This window comes from Micromesistius poutassou (assembly GCF_964030765.1).
Source record: "Micromesistius poutassou genome assembly, chromosome: 20".
Taxonomy (NCBI): Eukaryota; Metazoa; Chordata; class Actinopteri; order Gadiformes; family Gadidae; genus Micromesistius; species Micromesistius poutassou.
In genome coordinates, this window is record NC_140290.1 from 8,745,929 (window position 1) to 8,760,258 (window position 14,330).

General features: G+C 41.4%; 3 protein-coding genes across 4 annotated transcripts in view; 1 reads left to right on the top strand and 2 right to left on the bottom strand.

The window, feature by feature from the left end:
* The window catches only part of pkhd1l1.1 (PKHD1 like 1, tandem duplicate 1), a gene marked incomplete at both ends in the record, with an annotated part of 55,145 nt that extends 45,959 nt beyond the window's left edge, over positions 1-9,186 (bottom strand). The window contains 11 exons of the mRNA XM_084484841.1: positions 911-1,021; positions 1,346-1,416; positions 1,538-1,580; positions 1,724-1,797; positions 3,505-3,558; positions 4,208-4,301; positions 4,454-4,511; positions 4,938-5,040; positions 6,835-6,979; positions 7,258-7,335; positions 9,183-9,186. Coding sequence (XP_084340967.1) covers positions 911-1,021; positions 1,346-1,416; positions 1,538-1,580; positions 1,724-1,797; positions 3,505-3,558; positions 4,208-4,301; positions 4,454-4,511; positions 4,938-5,040; positions 6,835-6,979; positions 7,258-7,335; positions 9,183-9,186 — 835 coding nt within the window. The remainder of the gene's footprint in view (positions 1-910; positions 1,022-1,345; positions 1,417-1,537; positions 1,581-1,723; positions 1,798-3,504; positions 3,559-4,207; positions 4,302-4,453; positions 4,512-4,937; positions 5,041-6,834; positions 6,980-7,257; positions 7,336-9,182) is intronic.
* Positions 9,187-10,390: 1,204 nt separating this feature from the next.
* LOC311364916 (transcription and mRNA export factor ENY2-2-like) lies at positions 10,391-11,844 on the bottom strand. Of its 2 annotated transcripts, XM_084484423.1 has the most exons (5): positions 11,791-11,844; positions 11,622-11,704; positions 11,462-11,532; positions 11,146-11,220; positions 10,391-10,622 (listed from the first exon to the last, which is right to left on the bottom strand). In XM_084484423.1, exons 2-5 carry the CDS (start codon positions 11,687-11,689, stop codon positions 10,546-10,548), a joined length of 291 nt encoding a protein of 96 aa, XP_084340549.1. In that variant the 5' UTR covers positions 11,690-11,704; positions 11,791-11,844; the 3' UTR covers positions 10,391-10,545. The 2 variants fall into 2 exon arrangements, with proteins under 2 accessions (XP_084340549.1, XP_084340548.1); XM_084484422.1 differs by having other exon boundaries at positions 11,622-11,822.
* Positions 11,845-12,113: 269 nt separating this feature from the next.
* The window catches only part of nudcd1 (NudC domain containing 1), a 29,697-nt gene continuing 27,480 nt past the window's right edge, over positions 12,114-14,330 (top strand). The window contains exons 1-2 of the mRNA XM_084484483.1: positions 12,114-12,272; positions 12,657-12,811. Coding sequence (XP_084340609.1) covers positions 12,158-12,272; positions 12,657-12,811 — 270 coding nt within the window. The 5' untranslated portion in view covers positions 12,114-12,157. The remainder of the gene's footprint in view (positions 12,273-12,656; positions 12,812-14,330) is intronic.

Below are 14,330 nucleotides of genomic sequence, written 5' to 3' on the forward strand. Positions count from 1 at the left end.
AAGTACAACGCTAAGAAAAGCCACATAATGATAGTTAGAAGTGCTGGGGACAGGAAATCAACTTTTCCTACCTTTTCCTTGGCAGACAGTCCCCTTGCTGTGTGTGAGGAAACTAAATATCTAGGTCACGTCATATCTAATGACTGGTCAGATGACAAAGACCTTTATCGACAGCGATGTAAAATCTACGCTCAAGCTAACATGCTTAGTAGGAAGTTTTCTATGTGTTCTGACTCTGTTAAGTGTTCTCTGTTCAGAACTTACATAACACCTCTTTACACCTCCCAATTGTGGTCAAATTATAAGCAGAAGAGCATGCAGAGGCTCAAGGTAGCATACAATGATGCAATGAGGTTACTGCTCTGTGTCCCTCGGTGGCATAGTGCCAGTCATTTGTTTGTGTCTAATAGAGTGCCAACTTGTGAGGCACTTTTAAGACAGTTGATGTTTAGTTTTATGTGTCGCCTCGACAAATCAGAGAATCACATAATTGAGGCTCTAGTAAGCCCATTGAAAAGCTGCTACCGATTCACTTCTAGGCTAAGGTGGCATTGGTGCAATAGTCTGTATATTTTATGAAATGTATTTTTGTACTTTCTTTTTATTTTTTTTACTATTTATATTGTTTGATTGTGATATGGACCTGTGTCTGAAATAAAGTTTATAATAATAATAATATCAATTCATAGATAAATAGCTATAAATATGTGGCTACATTTACTAGTTAATGTTTTCTGTTTCCAAGCTTCGTGTTGGATCATTTTTCAGTTACAAATGAACCATGAATTTGAAATTGGCTAAGTTAGCACATGGGGGCTCCTACAAGCCCCCCTCCCCCTACTATAGTACTGTATGCTTCATGAGCGGATGGTTAGCCACCCCCCATGTGGCTCCCAGCTGTGCTCGTTACCTCCGACCAGCACCACGGCCGGGTGATCGGTCTCGTCAAAGAAGCGCCCGTGGATGGTGACAAGGGTGCCCCCCAGCACACTGCCTTCGGACGGGGAGACCCCGGTGACCTCTGGACGGGGCAGAAGACAACTTTTTTTTTTTTTTCTATTTTTTTCATTTAAAATAATTATGATCTTATGATCGGATGAACAAGTGATGAGTGAACTCATCCATTCAATGGTTCATCTCAGTTTGTTTTGTTATGAGAGAGACTAAGAGGACAATTTTGCGTTTATTTAACAAGAAATCACAGACACATCAAAAGTAATCAAATAAATAAATATATGAGATGTGTTAATTAATGACAAACATTATGAATGATTCACTTACTAAATAAATGCATCAACAAAATTATAATGAGAAAGTCTCTAGCAAACCGAGAGAGGGCTCGTACCTGCATACGTTTGGAACATGGCGAGTTTGTTCTCAGCTGAGATCCTCAATAGACTCTTGGCTGGTAAACTCCTACCAGGCACAATGCATGCATGTATTGATATAAAATATATATCCTGTATATTTACTATTCATCCTTCTAAAGTAAGATGACAGGCATCTCAAAATCAAATCATAGTTTGTTTCAAATCACCTTCCGTAATCAGAGTCCAGGATGTAACTCAGGTTGTGATGTCCTGTTTGGGAGCAAGAACAAAACAGAATTGTCGCAGACATGCACGTCTCCAGTTAAGCCATCCAGAGTTTGAATCAAAGTTGAATCCAAAATAACCCATTGATGAACAGCTCTTTCATAAGGGTGAGGTTTGTGATGACCTACCGACATAGGTCCCTGTTATTCTGCAGCTCATGTATCCATCCCAAGAGTGATCACTGTCCAAATGAAGCCGGTACCTGTGTGAACACATGTATGGCATCACCTTATTGACCCGAGTATCAGACACCAGTTCTCCAGCATTATTATTATGTTGTTTGATCTTTGATTCATTCTTTAATTACTCCCTCTGTCTTCCTCCCTTTATGTGTCTCCCTCTTTATGTGTATGGTTTTGCATTCATCCATTTGTTCCGTCCACAAGATATTAATATCAGAGCTTCTGCTTCTTCATCTATCCCCATAATTAAGCTTTTGGTCAGTAGTTATTTCTGGCTCTTTCTTTCATAGTTGTGTGTTTTCTTTTGTGCGTCTATACTGTCTGAGCTACACATGGGCCCCAGCTTTCATTTTGCCTCTGTGGGTTAGCCTCTCTTTGTCTGATATACTTTCTTTGTCAGTTGGCCTCACTTAGCCTATGTGTCAGTTAGCCTCTGTCTCAGTTAGCCTATGTGTCAGTTAGCCTATGTGTCAGTTAGCCTCTGTGTCAATTAGCCTCTGTGTCAGTTAGCCTATGTGTCAGTTAGCCTCTGTGTCACTTAGCCTATGTGTCAGTTAGCCTCTGTGTCAGTTAGCCTATGTGTCAGTTAGCCTCTGAGTCAGTTAGCCCCTGGGTTGGTTAGACACTGTGTATGTTAGCTTATGGCCGTTAGACCTCTGTGCTAGTTAGAGGGCTTTTTCAGAAAAAGGGTCCTATGTTCCCCGGTCGCAATACATACCGGGGAACATAGTTCATAGTACATAGTACATACCAGGGAACCTATGTTCCCCACAATTCCTTAACGGATCCTAATAATATTTAGAAAGGCCTCATTTTTTCCACCATAATTTCTATAATTGCCGAATTGCATGACATAAGACTATGCCTTCGCTGATTTAATTCAGCATTTTGTTACGGTAGATTACAGGCCACGTGACGCGCATTTCCAAATATGATGAGAGATTAGGCTGTAAATTGTTGTATCTTGTATCATATCTTACCCTATATGGAAAAAAATGTTTCCACAATCCACATGCTATTTCTATGCAGTTTCACACATATGAACAATCTTTCATATGTGTGAAACTAGCATACATTGGTGTAGAAAGTCAATTGCGCTGGGTGCAAGATAGGGCCCTTAGTTTGTTCATTATTAGTATTTATTTATTTATTGTTTATTTATTATTATTTATTAGTAGTATTTAGTGTAGTTATTATTATTTATTTATTATTAGTATTTAGTGTATTTATTAGTAGTATTTATTATTTATTTTGTTTTGTTTATTTAAACTGTCCAAACGTGACAAAAACAAAAGCCAATTTACAGCCTAATCTCTGCTCATCTAGGTCTATTTGGATATGCGCGTCAAACGGCCTGTAACTGATGGTGGAAAAAATAACAGACCGGGGAACATAGGACCCTTTTTTTTTAAAAAGGGTCCTATGTTCCCCAGTCAAAGCGGGGAATATAGGACCCGGGGGAGATAGGGATGACCCTCTCTATATCAGTTATATTCTGTTTCAGTTAGCCTCTGTGTCAGTTAGCCTCTGTGTCAGTTAGTCTCTGTGTCAGTTAGCCTCTGTGTCAGTAAGCCTCTGTGTCAGTTAGCACTCTGTGTCAGTAAGCCTCTGTGTCAGTTAACACTCTGTGTCAGTTAATTAGCCTCTAGCGCTATCTGAACCGGACATGGAAGGTGTTCATAAGATTGTCTACACAGGGGACCTTGGCGTCAGGTGGGTTTACTCACAGTTCATCTGAGTTTGGCTTCAGCAGCTCACAGGGCATGCCACCCATGTAGGCTCTACAGAAAAGGAGGGTTTTTAATATAATTTGCTCAAATAATGAAAACACAATTTTTGGCAATGAATGAATTGTGTTGAGTTTATGTCTGTGGGAATTGTGACGCAAAAAAACGAGAATATCTTAATCCTAAGGCCTTTTGTTTGAGGTATTGTTGAAGTAAATTGCGGTATTTTCTATTGAAGGGAGTAGCCATGGTAATTACACAATAGGGAATGTGAAGTTATGTCACGCTGGTCGCCATCTTGTGAGACCAAATCAACAGTAGTAGTATATTTCTTCAATAGACGAGGCTGCAGCATAAGTAGTATTTAGGTGGAATAATCCTTTTAAACTATCAGTACCAAAAAACAAATATGGTCCTAGAAATGCGGTCCTAGAAATGCGATCCCAGGACTGCAGTCCTGAAACGGCCGCATCCTCTATTGCATGAACACACTATTGACTCAATAGTAAACATGGCGGGTTCACCATAGTATGCTAGTAACCATAGTAAAACCATAGCCGTTTCATGTGACATCAACTTCCCATTCCCTACTAAGTCTTGGGAGGTGCTACAAGATCGGGAAATGAAATGGTATTTCCCTCCTTACGCAACTTATGACAGCATCATAGCGACTATGGTTTTTCAAACTTTATAAAGTTTTCACCTGAGGAATCTGGCATTGATGCCATTGGTACTTGTGGCTGTGTTGCTTCCGTACACGTCGGTGAAGATCCGTCCTCTGATGGTCACCACCGTACCTGTGTGTTAAGCATCGATTTACGCAGCAAGATTTGTCAGAAGGGTTAGGGTTAGGGTTAAGGGTTGTTCTATTCTGAACCCGGTTGCGACAGAGCAGGTTCATGACACACTCTATAACACCCATGATGTAGTGTGTATACGGCAGGTTTACCTGGAGGACCAGTGACTGGACTGATGGACCTGATGTAAGGAGACCGATACCATCGGGTCTAAAGACAATAACAAACGCCCATGAGAAAAACTAAAGTTAAATAAAAAGTCCAACAGCAAATTGTTAACAAGTAAAGGCAATCACTTAATAATGGATTCAGATATTTAGATGAAGATTAATATTTCATCAAAAGGTTAATACTTTTTATGAATAAACATTGTTATTGCAATAGTATTTTTGCTGTGGGAACTACAGCAGTGGAGAGACAGGAGGATGAGTGGTGGTGAGACAGGAGGATGAGTGGATGAGAGACAGGAGGATGAGTGGAGGAGAGACAGGAGGATGAGTGGTGGTGAGACAGGAGGATGAGTGGTGGTGAGACAGGAGGATGAGTGGTGGTGAGACAGGAGGATGTGTGGTGAGACAGGAGGATGTGTGGTGAGACACGAGGATGAGTGTGGAGTGAGGAGTGTGGTGGACGTACGTAGAAACTGCAATGTCTGAGCGCCCCTCTGCAGATTTTGTTGTCAGGGATGGGGACTCCGTCGACGCTGACGTGCACAAAGTACTGGTCCGTGGGCATGGCTCTGTCCCGGGACACCACACAGGACACATCGGTCAGACGGTTCAAACAGCAGGAAACACCGCATCGAGGATAGAAGTGATACCATTCAGTACACGCTAATTCCTAATGGGCTACTTTCAAATCACTGGATCTTACTGATCCAGAGTTCACCTAGACTGGTTCAGAGTTCACCCCTAGACTCTGCATAGCCACCCCCTCCCACCCCTCCTATTTTCTGTTTGTTGTAAATGTACGCACTTATTGTATGTCGTACTTAGTTACAGTACTTGGCCTTCTGGCCTTCTATCGCTACCAAAGGTTAAAAAGAAGTCGGCTGGACAAAGAGCCTTCGCCTACCGCCTACCCTTCCTATGGAATAGTCTGCCATCTGTGATCAGGGAAGCTATCTCTGTGAAGCTATTCAAAGCAAAGCTCAAAACGCACCTTTACAGCCTTGCGTTTGAGACATAGGGGTGCTAAAACTCTACAGACGCGATGCGAAGACCGTTGCGTGCTTGTTCATGCTCCTGCAAATGCAGTTACTAAATGAGTAGCAGTATACATTTCCACTATGTACTTTTTCCCTTCTAATTCACTATTTTCTCTGTTCTAGCGTGTTGCAGTGACTGCGACTGGATGCCTAGATTCTCCTCATGGTTTTCCGGCCAGCACCCCATCATCAATTTTAATGTCTTGCCTGTATTTATGTATGTCAATTGTGGCACCCATTGCACTCCGTCCCGTCCCTGGAAGGAGGGATCCCCCACTCTGTGTTTCTTCTCAAAATTTCTTCCTTGCTTAAGGGAGTTTTTTCTTGCCCGTGTGGGGGCTTGGGTCAGGGGGGTGTCACAAATACTTGGCCTGTTAAGCCCTTTGAGACTGTAATGGTGATTAAGGGCTATACAAATAAAATTGTGTTAGTGCTTTGCATATCAGTGTTTGCTAAATGACCTAAATGTAAATCTTACTTGGCTTTATTTCTTGCTTTGTTTTGTGTTTGTAACATTCAAGGTCCGAACATTGGAGACTCCTAACCGTCCCTGGAAGGATCCCTCTGCTGTGTTCCTTCTCAAGGTTTCTAGCCCTCTGGGTTTGAGGGAGTTTGGGCTTGTCCAAGTTCAGAGGGCCCTAGGGTTATGGGGTAACCTAATGTGGGCCGGTGAAGCCCTTTGGAACTGTACCTGTCACCGAGAGCTATGATGTACTTGGCTCTATGCTACCAATCCGGTTTGAGGATCCACCTTCAATTATCAGCTTTCAAAACAAAAGCCTATTTTAATGCTATAATCTGAGTAGTTCATGTTGTCTTTTTATGTCGCTCACGGCGTAATTGTTTGGAACCGGCAGGCTCACATAACAACCGCCAAACACAATATAGACAGAGAGGAACCACAACAAGAGTACAACAAGAGTACAACAAAAGACAGGAGATCAATTAACAGCGACACAACAGCCGGCAGAAAATCCGGACAACTTTAGACAAGCCGATAAAATTATATTTATGGGCTAAAGTTCCGATGTCTGTAAGGACAAAGGAGCCCATAGGCGTCTTGAACGTGACACTTTTGGGCAGCAGTGACTTTTTTAAGGACCTGCCTCTTATAAAATATTTTACCTGCCACTTTGAATTTAATTTAATTGATTTGAATTTAATTTAATTTAAGTTAAGAACCTGACACTTTGCTCACTTTCAACTGAGTTATTGTTGTCGATGGAGTCATGGCCCCGAATTAAGCAACAATCAAAACCGGTCAAGTTAAAACTGAGTCTGATTCTTCAATCGGACTATACATGCTCTGTTTCCATACAGACATACCTTGTGTAACACATGATCTGCCCGCCGTGGGTCGAGTCCCTCTCCACATCACACGGAACAGACAGAGTGGCAGACACCAGAGTCACCCTGTTGCCAAAATCACTGTTTGTTGGGTTGAGCTGAAACTGGCGTTCCTGGGCAAAACCTATAGACACACACGAATAGTACCAATAATTAAATTATACTTTAATTAATAATTAAAGTATGATACTAATACTACTTGTAATATAATAATAGAACTTCGGGAATACATCTTTATAGATAGGCCTATTTTTAATTTGTTCTATATTATGCAATATTGAAATAGGTGTAACTGCAGTCTACAGTGAACCTAATTCGATTTATATGTTGATAACTGATCTATAACTGTAATATACTTATAATATATATAATATGGTATTCATATCGTATGGGATTATTTACCGTCTCCTTCGATTGTTAGTCGCATTGCTCCATTTATGCTGCCTACTCTCGGTCCCACCCTGTCAATCCTTTGAGCGTCTGGGGGCGAGGGAAAGAAGCAACATTTCAAAACAATGTGGCTTCATTCATTGAACAAGTTTGGGCAGGTGTATATTTCTAATGCATGTTGATTTGGCCATTGGCATTTTGATTATTCGAGACTTTGGTCGTGGTTCAAACCGCCCAAAACGTACTGCAACTGAGGCAGAGCGCAAGGATGAGAGCGCCTGCCACAAGCGGATTCCGCCGTGCCATCCTGCTGGGAGCAGAGTCCCCGCGCGCCGCGAGTTCTGGACCGCCGTGCGTCACGTCACACCGTCAAAATAAAAGTTACGCTGTGGTAACAGTAGCAAAGTGTGACCTGTAGATATACAAATACATTTATAAAGGTTAATATTCGCCAAGTTGTCCGGGATAAAGCACGTCATTGGTAAATGTTTGTTCTGCGAATATAATATAACAAATATAACAAAAAACAACTATACAACATATTTTTAAGTATCAATTACGTTTGGCTTACCTGTAAATCCCGGTGAGCAAATACACCTGTCCTAGTCCTACACTGAATACAAACAAGCAGTCAGAGCTATTTATGGAGTCACTGTGACAGCCTCTGACAGTGAAACGTTAGGGTCCACCCATCGACTAGCCCTGGCGATATAGGGCCAGGGCTGATTTGCATTGAACATGAAAAATGTGTTTCCTATATGAATTCGGCATTATAGGCAAGGTAAGGCAAGGAAACTCTTTTTCATACACGAGGCAGACTCAAAGTGCTTCACATAGAAACATCGTCATACAATAAAATGAAATAATACAAATAAGATAGATACGTTTAAGGTTTAGCAGAAAGCTGAAGCAAACATACAATAAGTTGAAGTAATCAAATAAAATAGATAAGTAAGAGAAAATAAAGGCAAAGCAAAAAAAATAATGTATTGAACAACGTTGTATGTATTTTGCACACGTCATTCAAATCATCAGTATGAAAAAAGTCTAACTAGACAGTCAAAGTCTGTGGAGATGCTAGACAATAATTCTGTAAAGTCATCGAGAATGCAGAGGTTGGTGGCCTGTAAATAATTAATAGGAGAACTCTGGGGGAGCATTTCAATACAGCACAAAGGTATTTGAATGATGGAAAATCACCAAATAATATGTTTCCCCTGAAATACATTTTTAAACATAGGATGTGTCTCTAGAAAATATATAAAAAATATGTATAATATATAATATAGCAATTCGTGGAACTTTTATGTTTAACCAATTAGGCATACTAACAACTCTTGTATGTGAAGATGTTCACTATGTTCATTGCACATTAAAATATCTGAATATTTTCGTTGAACTGACTGCGCTTGTCGACCACCACCGCGTCCACGCAGCAGCGACCACACCCACACACCACTGGAAGTTAATAATGTAGTAATGATTAGTCTGGTATGTTTACAACCTGCTAGATATATTAAATATTAAATATCATAATAAAATAATACAGACCACAATAGCTAAAAATATACTTTAATACGCTACAGTGGAAAACATAATATAATGTAATAAGATAATATAAAATAATACCAGAGTCAATCACGTGCAGCCAGTCGGCATATAGTCTAGTAAACTCTTAATTTTGTAAAACTCTTAAATTCCATGTAAAGTCAAGCAAAGTTTAAAGCAAATAATGTGGTCCTTATGTGTTGCTTCCTTGTGAGACTTAAATAAATAAATAAATCATATCTTTATAGAAGAGCGCTATACAGTAAACTCTATCTTCTTTACTTTTGGGTGTAGTCCTTGAACAGAGAACACGCAGGTTATGTAGCATGGTGAAATCATGGTGTGTTTCTAAATAGCCCCTTACAACATCGCAGGCTGGAGGAGGTTACCCATGTAGGTAGGTAGTCATCTGTCTCAGTCTTCTGAGAACCTCAGTAATAAATTGACGCCACAATTGGTGGGTCTGCTGTGGGGAGAAGCCCAAATGTTGTTCCATTTTTTAAACTTTTTTGTTAATGCAGCAGAATTAAGCAGAAAAACAGTTTAGTCAGCAGTCTGGGGCGCTGGTACGATGTTAATTGTCACGGGGGGTACATGACTGTTAAAAGTTCAGGAACTACTGTTCTATAGGATTTCCGATCAAGAAGTACCATGATGGTGGGCTTGAACTTCGTTGTAGGCCAATGGATCTTCAGCTCAGGGCAGCTCACACCCTGAGCTGATGAGGTAGACCAGCTGAAGTCAAGTATTCTGTGTATCTAAGAATCAAGGGGTTCGTCTCTCAAATTTAAATTCTAGTGGCCCCATGCTGAAAAACGTGTTAAGAGAGCAGCACATGGACGTGCACTTATCCTCCATTGTACACCAGGCTTTTCAACTCACATTAAAGCCTTAAAATAAAACGGTACACAAAGACTCCGGCACACAGAAGCACATTGCCAGTCATCCCATTAAGCATGATAAGCATGGTAATCCATAGTGACCACACACATTAAACACAACAGCTGGAGCGTATATGCTACTGTTTGCTGTGGGTATTTCTCCCTGTTGTCAAGGAATCACATCACAATAACAGTAATGTGGATGAGCAGGTTCTGCCTTTGATCTACGCACGCACCATCATTTAGTCCCCGGTCCCGCTCGTGGTTGACCTCATCTTCCACACTTGCATTGTGTTGTAATGTATGGGTCATGTATTGATACCGCCAGTGAAGTCGAACAAAGAGAAAAATGTGAACTATGTTTGTTACATAACATCTATTTCCATCAGTGGTTGTCCAAGACATTTTTTTCCGCTCCTGAGGGAGTTTGATGGCAACCGGTCTAGTCGAGCCAAGCCCACGGTGCCAGCTTATGTAACACCCCACAGGGGGGTGAACTACTCGAGCCTCCGCACTGCCCCGTGTGAAGATGCAAGTAGAAAATAGCACTCGTCGAGATTATGTATTTTTAGAATAAATACACCAAAAACTCATCCAAATTATTGGTTAAATAAAATAAACAGTTGCGGAAGAAAAGATAAAATATATTTGCCTTCTTTCCTCTGGAAACAATAGAATGTTGAACACAGACTAGTCGTCTTTATTTTCTTTGAAAAACTGTTTATTTCAACGATAACAACAACAACACCAACAAACCAACAAAAATCAATATCAAAATGCAGGATGTAAAAAACGAAATTATAACAACACTTCTCACAACATGGTACGAGTATCAACACTGGTGGTCCAGGAAAACTAAATGGCATGCGTTTCACAAGGTGGCGTGCTGGGCGAGGAAGGCCCGGATCCTCTGAAGCAGCTCTTTCTTCACACTGTCGGGGACCAGCGCTGCCAAGAAAACAAAGATGGAGGTGAGCAGAGTGAAACGCAGATTAGGAAGGGGGTCCAGTTCCTTTTCAAATCAACATGCTACAGGTTGTGTGCAGTCACATGACACCCATGTCACACAAACCTTAGCTGGAGGGCAGGAAGTGAAGTTGAGAACGCCAAGCAGCGGTACTCTGTTTATGTGAAAGAATTTTAGCCTTAGCCTGACCGTGTTTGTGGTTGAACGGGATTGCTGACGGGGGGGGGGGGGGTTTGCAGTCAGACGGGATTGTTGATGGGGGGAGGGGGGTTCTGATCATTCAGTCACAGTCACTTATCATTAAAGGGATGAATACGCCATCCACCTTCACGAAACATAACTTCTATCAAGTGTATGTATATATAGTGAACACTTGCTTCTCTCCAGCTCATGTTTGCTCCCCTGGTGTGACTTCATCTGCTAACATGTTCTGTGTTTGTATACGTTAGCTTTGCATTACGGATTCACGGGGAGCGTTTGTGTGTTGGGTGTACACTACGGTACCTCTTCCTTTTGGTGTGACTTCTGTGACGAGGTCCTCCACCGTCACGTGCTCAAGGCCTTTTTCTCTTATCACATCTGAACACAAACACACACACAAACAGCACACTATCTTTGAAAAACGTTCACATTTCGATTGGAGTTTTTTTCATGTGGCAAAGTGTTTCCTTGTCATTATATAGCTCCTTTCCTTTCCAGGCTGGTTGATTGATGTTAATGTTCTACATTGGAAAAGGGTTAGACACACACACACACACACACACACACACACACACACACACACACACACACACACACACACACACACACACACACACACCTTTGCAGTGTGCTTTCAGCTGATCTTTCCATCCACATTCCACAAGCTTCGTCCGCAGCAATTCTTTCAACCTATAGAAAAAAAATATTTTCGCATAATTTTTTTTTTGTTGACAATATTTTTCTACTGAACCATTGGACTACAGCTGGGCATTGCTTACCGCTCCCGTTCCCCCATTTCTATCAACTTTTGGTTAATTGCAGCCCTCATCTGGGAATCCTTGCTCATGGTAGGCCTAGGACACTGCAGGAAGAAGACAGATCCTCGTTTTTCTGGATACAACAAGTTTTCGGAATTACTGGATGGTGTATTTCGGGACCAAATCTTACATTTGCGGCAGATCAGCTGGGATGCATACGGTCCCTTGTTCCACTTCGCCGTCACGTCCGAAGAACATGTCGATGGTTCCACTGACGTTTAGCCGAATGTTTCCACAAAAAATATTCCACTTCAATATCACACAATAACATCTTTGTATGATTTATCATTTACATACAAATCGAGAAAAGCCAAACACCAAGCCAAATACCACCGTAATACATATTATATTGGTGGATAAAATACAGACTCTAAGACCCACAATGCACCGCTCATTACGGTCCGTCCTCAAAGCGGCTCGGGTTCAACAAACAGGAAGCCCGTCCTGTAAACACTTCTCCATGTGTGAATGAGCTGCGTGTGTATCACAAATAAGATATGTCTTCATCAAATTATTCACTCAAGGTCAATAGAGAACTATTAGATCCTAACTTTGAAAGTTATAGACTGTCTCTGGATCCCATACCAAGTTACAACGTTGAGCTCGATGCCGGTGAGACAATATAACTAACTATAGAATGTAATACTATTAAGCTACCTGGTATACCTAAGTTATAACATTCTGATTAAAATGGCCAAACACGGTATATGATTAAACCCCGATGTTCCTCTTAATTTTGGAGCGTATGGTTGTGTTTTTGATGTCGTATGAGGACATTTCATTTGGGATGCTATTCAATGAGACAGCATCAACTCGTTCATTCAATGTAGAAGATGCTTCAGAGGTAACTTTAATTATACCAATATTCATTTAACTTAAGAGGTGTGTTAATTTCAATATCACCAAAGGAAAAAGCTGATGTATACGTTCGCATATGTTACTTGATTGAAGCATGTCTTCGTTCATTGGATGATGGATTTGTTTTTCTCTTGACAGCTGTGGAAGAGGTGAAGTTGAAGGACACTCAGTACACCCTCGATCATGTGCGAGCCTTCGGCATGTACAACTATCTACACCTGGACCCCTGGTACCCAGACAGCGTGTTCTTTGTGGATTGTAAAGGACGAGTCCTCAACCTGACAGTGACTTTGGTATGGATCTCAGCTCTCATTCGTTCTCCCTGGTTGTTCCTTTCGTGACATGTGTGTTTTTAATTTTTACCCAACTAGCTGTTGTGGATTGAACCTCACACCAGGGTATCGCATTTAAACGAATGCAGGTTCTCGACAGTCTGAGTGTAGACACTGTTACTTTTCTGATGTCCATATGCATTTCGATTTTCTCGATCGACCACCAGGGGGCGACCGTGTGACACTTGACCCACCTAAATGAGATCACATTGGATTTACCTGAGATTTATGAGACTTTTTTTGTTTATTTTATGTTCAATATTCCACATTCTTAAAATGACGCATTCTAATATTGTAGTCTTGTCTGATAGCATTACAATTGTTTTTACTACAATATGTTTCAATGTTTATTAATGATATGATATCACATATATTATCAGTATTTAATTTGATTCTATGATGATGGTGATGTCGCCATAACTATTGCATTTTGGCAATGGATTCATTCTTGCAGATATCTTTCAAATATGGCTACTGAACATTTGCCGTACAGTCGTACCATTTTTAGATATGCGAATAGCTGTTGCCTTTTCCATTTCGCTTTACTTTTTTGTGGCTGCTGCTCGGACAAAGCCAGAAAACCTAATATGTTACATCACTTGAACTCTGTTTTGTTAACTGTTCGTAGTCCGTCGATAAGAACTAATCATCAGTAAATGGACAATGGAAGAAAGACAGTTTGTTGCCCTATATAAAGTCCATGACCTATTATACCATCTATTATCAAACATAATTGTCACTAAGACGCAGAGCGAGATAGAGGGAGGGAGAAAAAGGTGGAAAGAGTTGGAGAAAGACAAATGGATATTGAGGGTTGGGGAAGGAGTGATGGGAAGACAGTGTGAGAGGTGGGGAGAAAAAAAGCTGGACAAAGTCCTAATCATCTGAGACCCCTTTTATGTCCAAGACCCCCAATCTGAACCATGATTACATGTAATTGGTCACACCCAGACCCATATCCCTGGTGAATGATAGTTATCGCACCGTAAATCAGGCGCTAAATACAAACATACGCTGTAATTTGGCTTTCAGTGGTGCCATTAAGGGTCTCTGCATGGAGATCTGTCGTGTTCATAGTCTAATTACAATCATCACATCATAATTACTCTTCCCTTGCCTAAGTCTTTTGTGCGGATTCTGCAAGAATTGACGGAGGCCATTGTACACCGGGGGCCCGCCGAGGGCAGGGTCGTCAGAACTGTACGTGATGGCGAGGACGGGGAGGAGAGAAAGGAGACCTCTGGGGTTCATTGTAACATTATGAGACACGGCAATAATCCATAACTCTCTCCATGGCAACTAGGGAGCTGTTTGTGCCCTGTTCTTTCTCTTTGTGTTTTATAAAAACTCCCCCTCATGCGTAATGGGTTCTGGAGGTACACGTGGCACCACCGCCGGGGCCTCTCGGCACCGGTCCGCCGGTGGTGGTGAATCACGGGGCCCCCCCCCGGCGTCACGTGGACGTCCAGATGGGCCTGAG

What these genes read in the sequence shown, in the direction of transcription:
- LOC311364916 (XM_084484423.1), bottom strand. Translation starts at nt 11,689, where the DNA reads ATGAGCAAGGATTCCCAGATGAGGGCTGCAATTAACCAAAAGTTGATA. An exon ending in GCTGAAAGCACACTGCAAAG is followed by an intron (nt 11,221 to 11,461) that starts GTGTGTGTGTGT and finishes GTTTGTGTTCAG; the next exon opens with ATGTGATAAGAGAAAAAGGC. An exon ending in AGTCACACCAAAAGGAAGAG is followed by an intron (nt 10,623 to 11,145) that starts GTACCGTAGTGT and finishes TTTTCTTGGCAG; the next exon opens with CGCTGGTCCCCGACAGTGTG.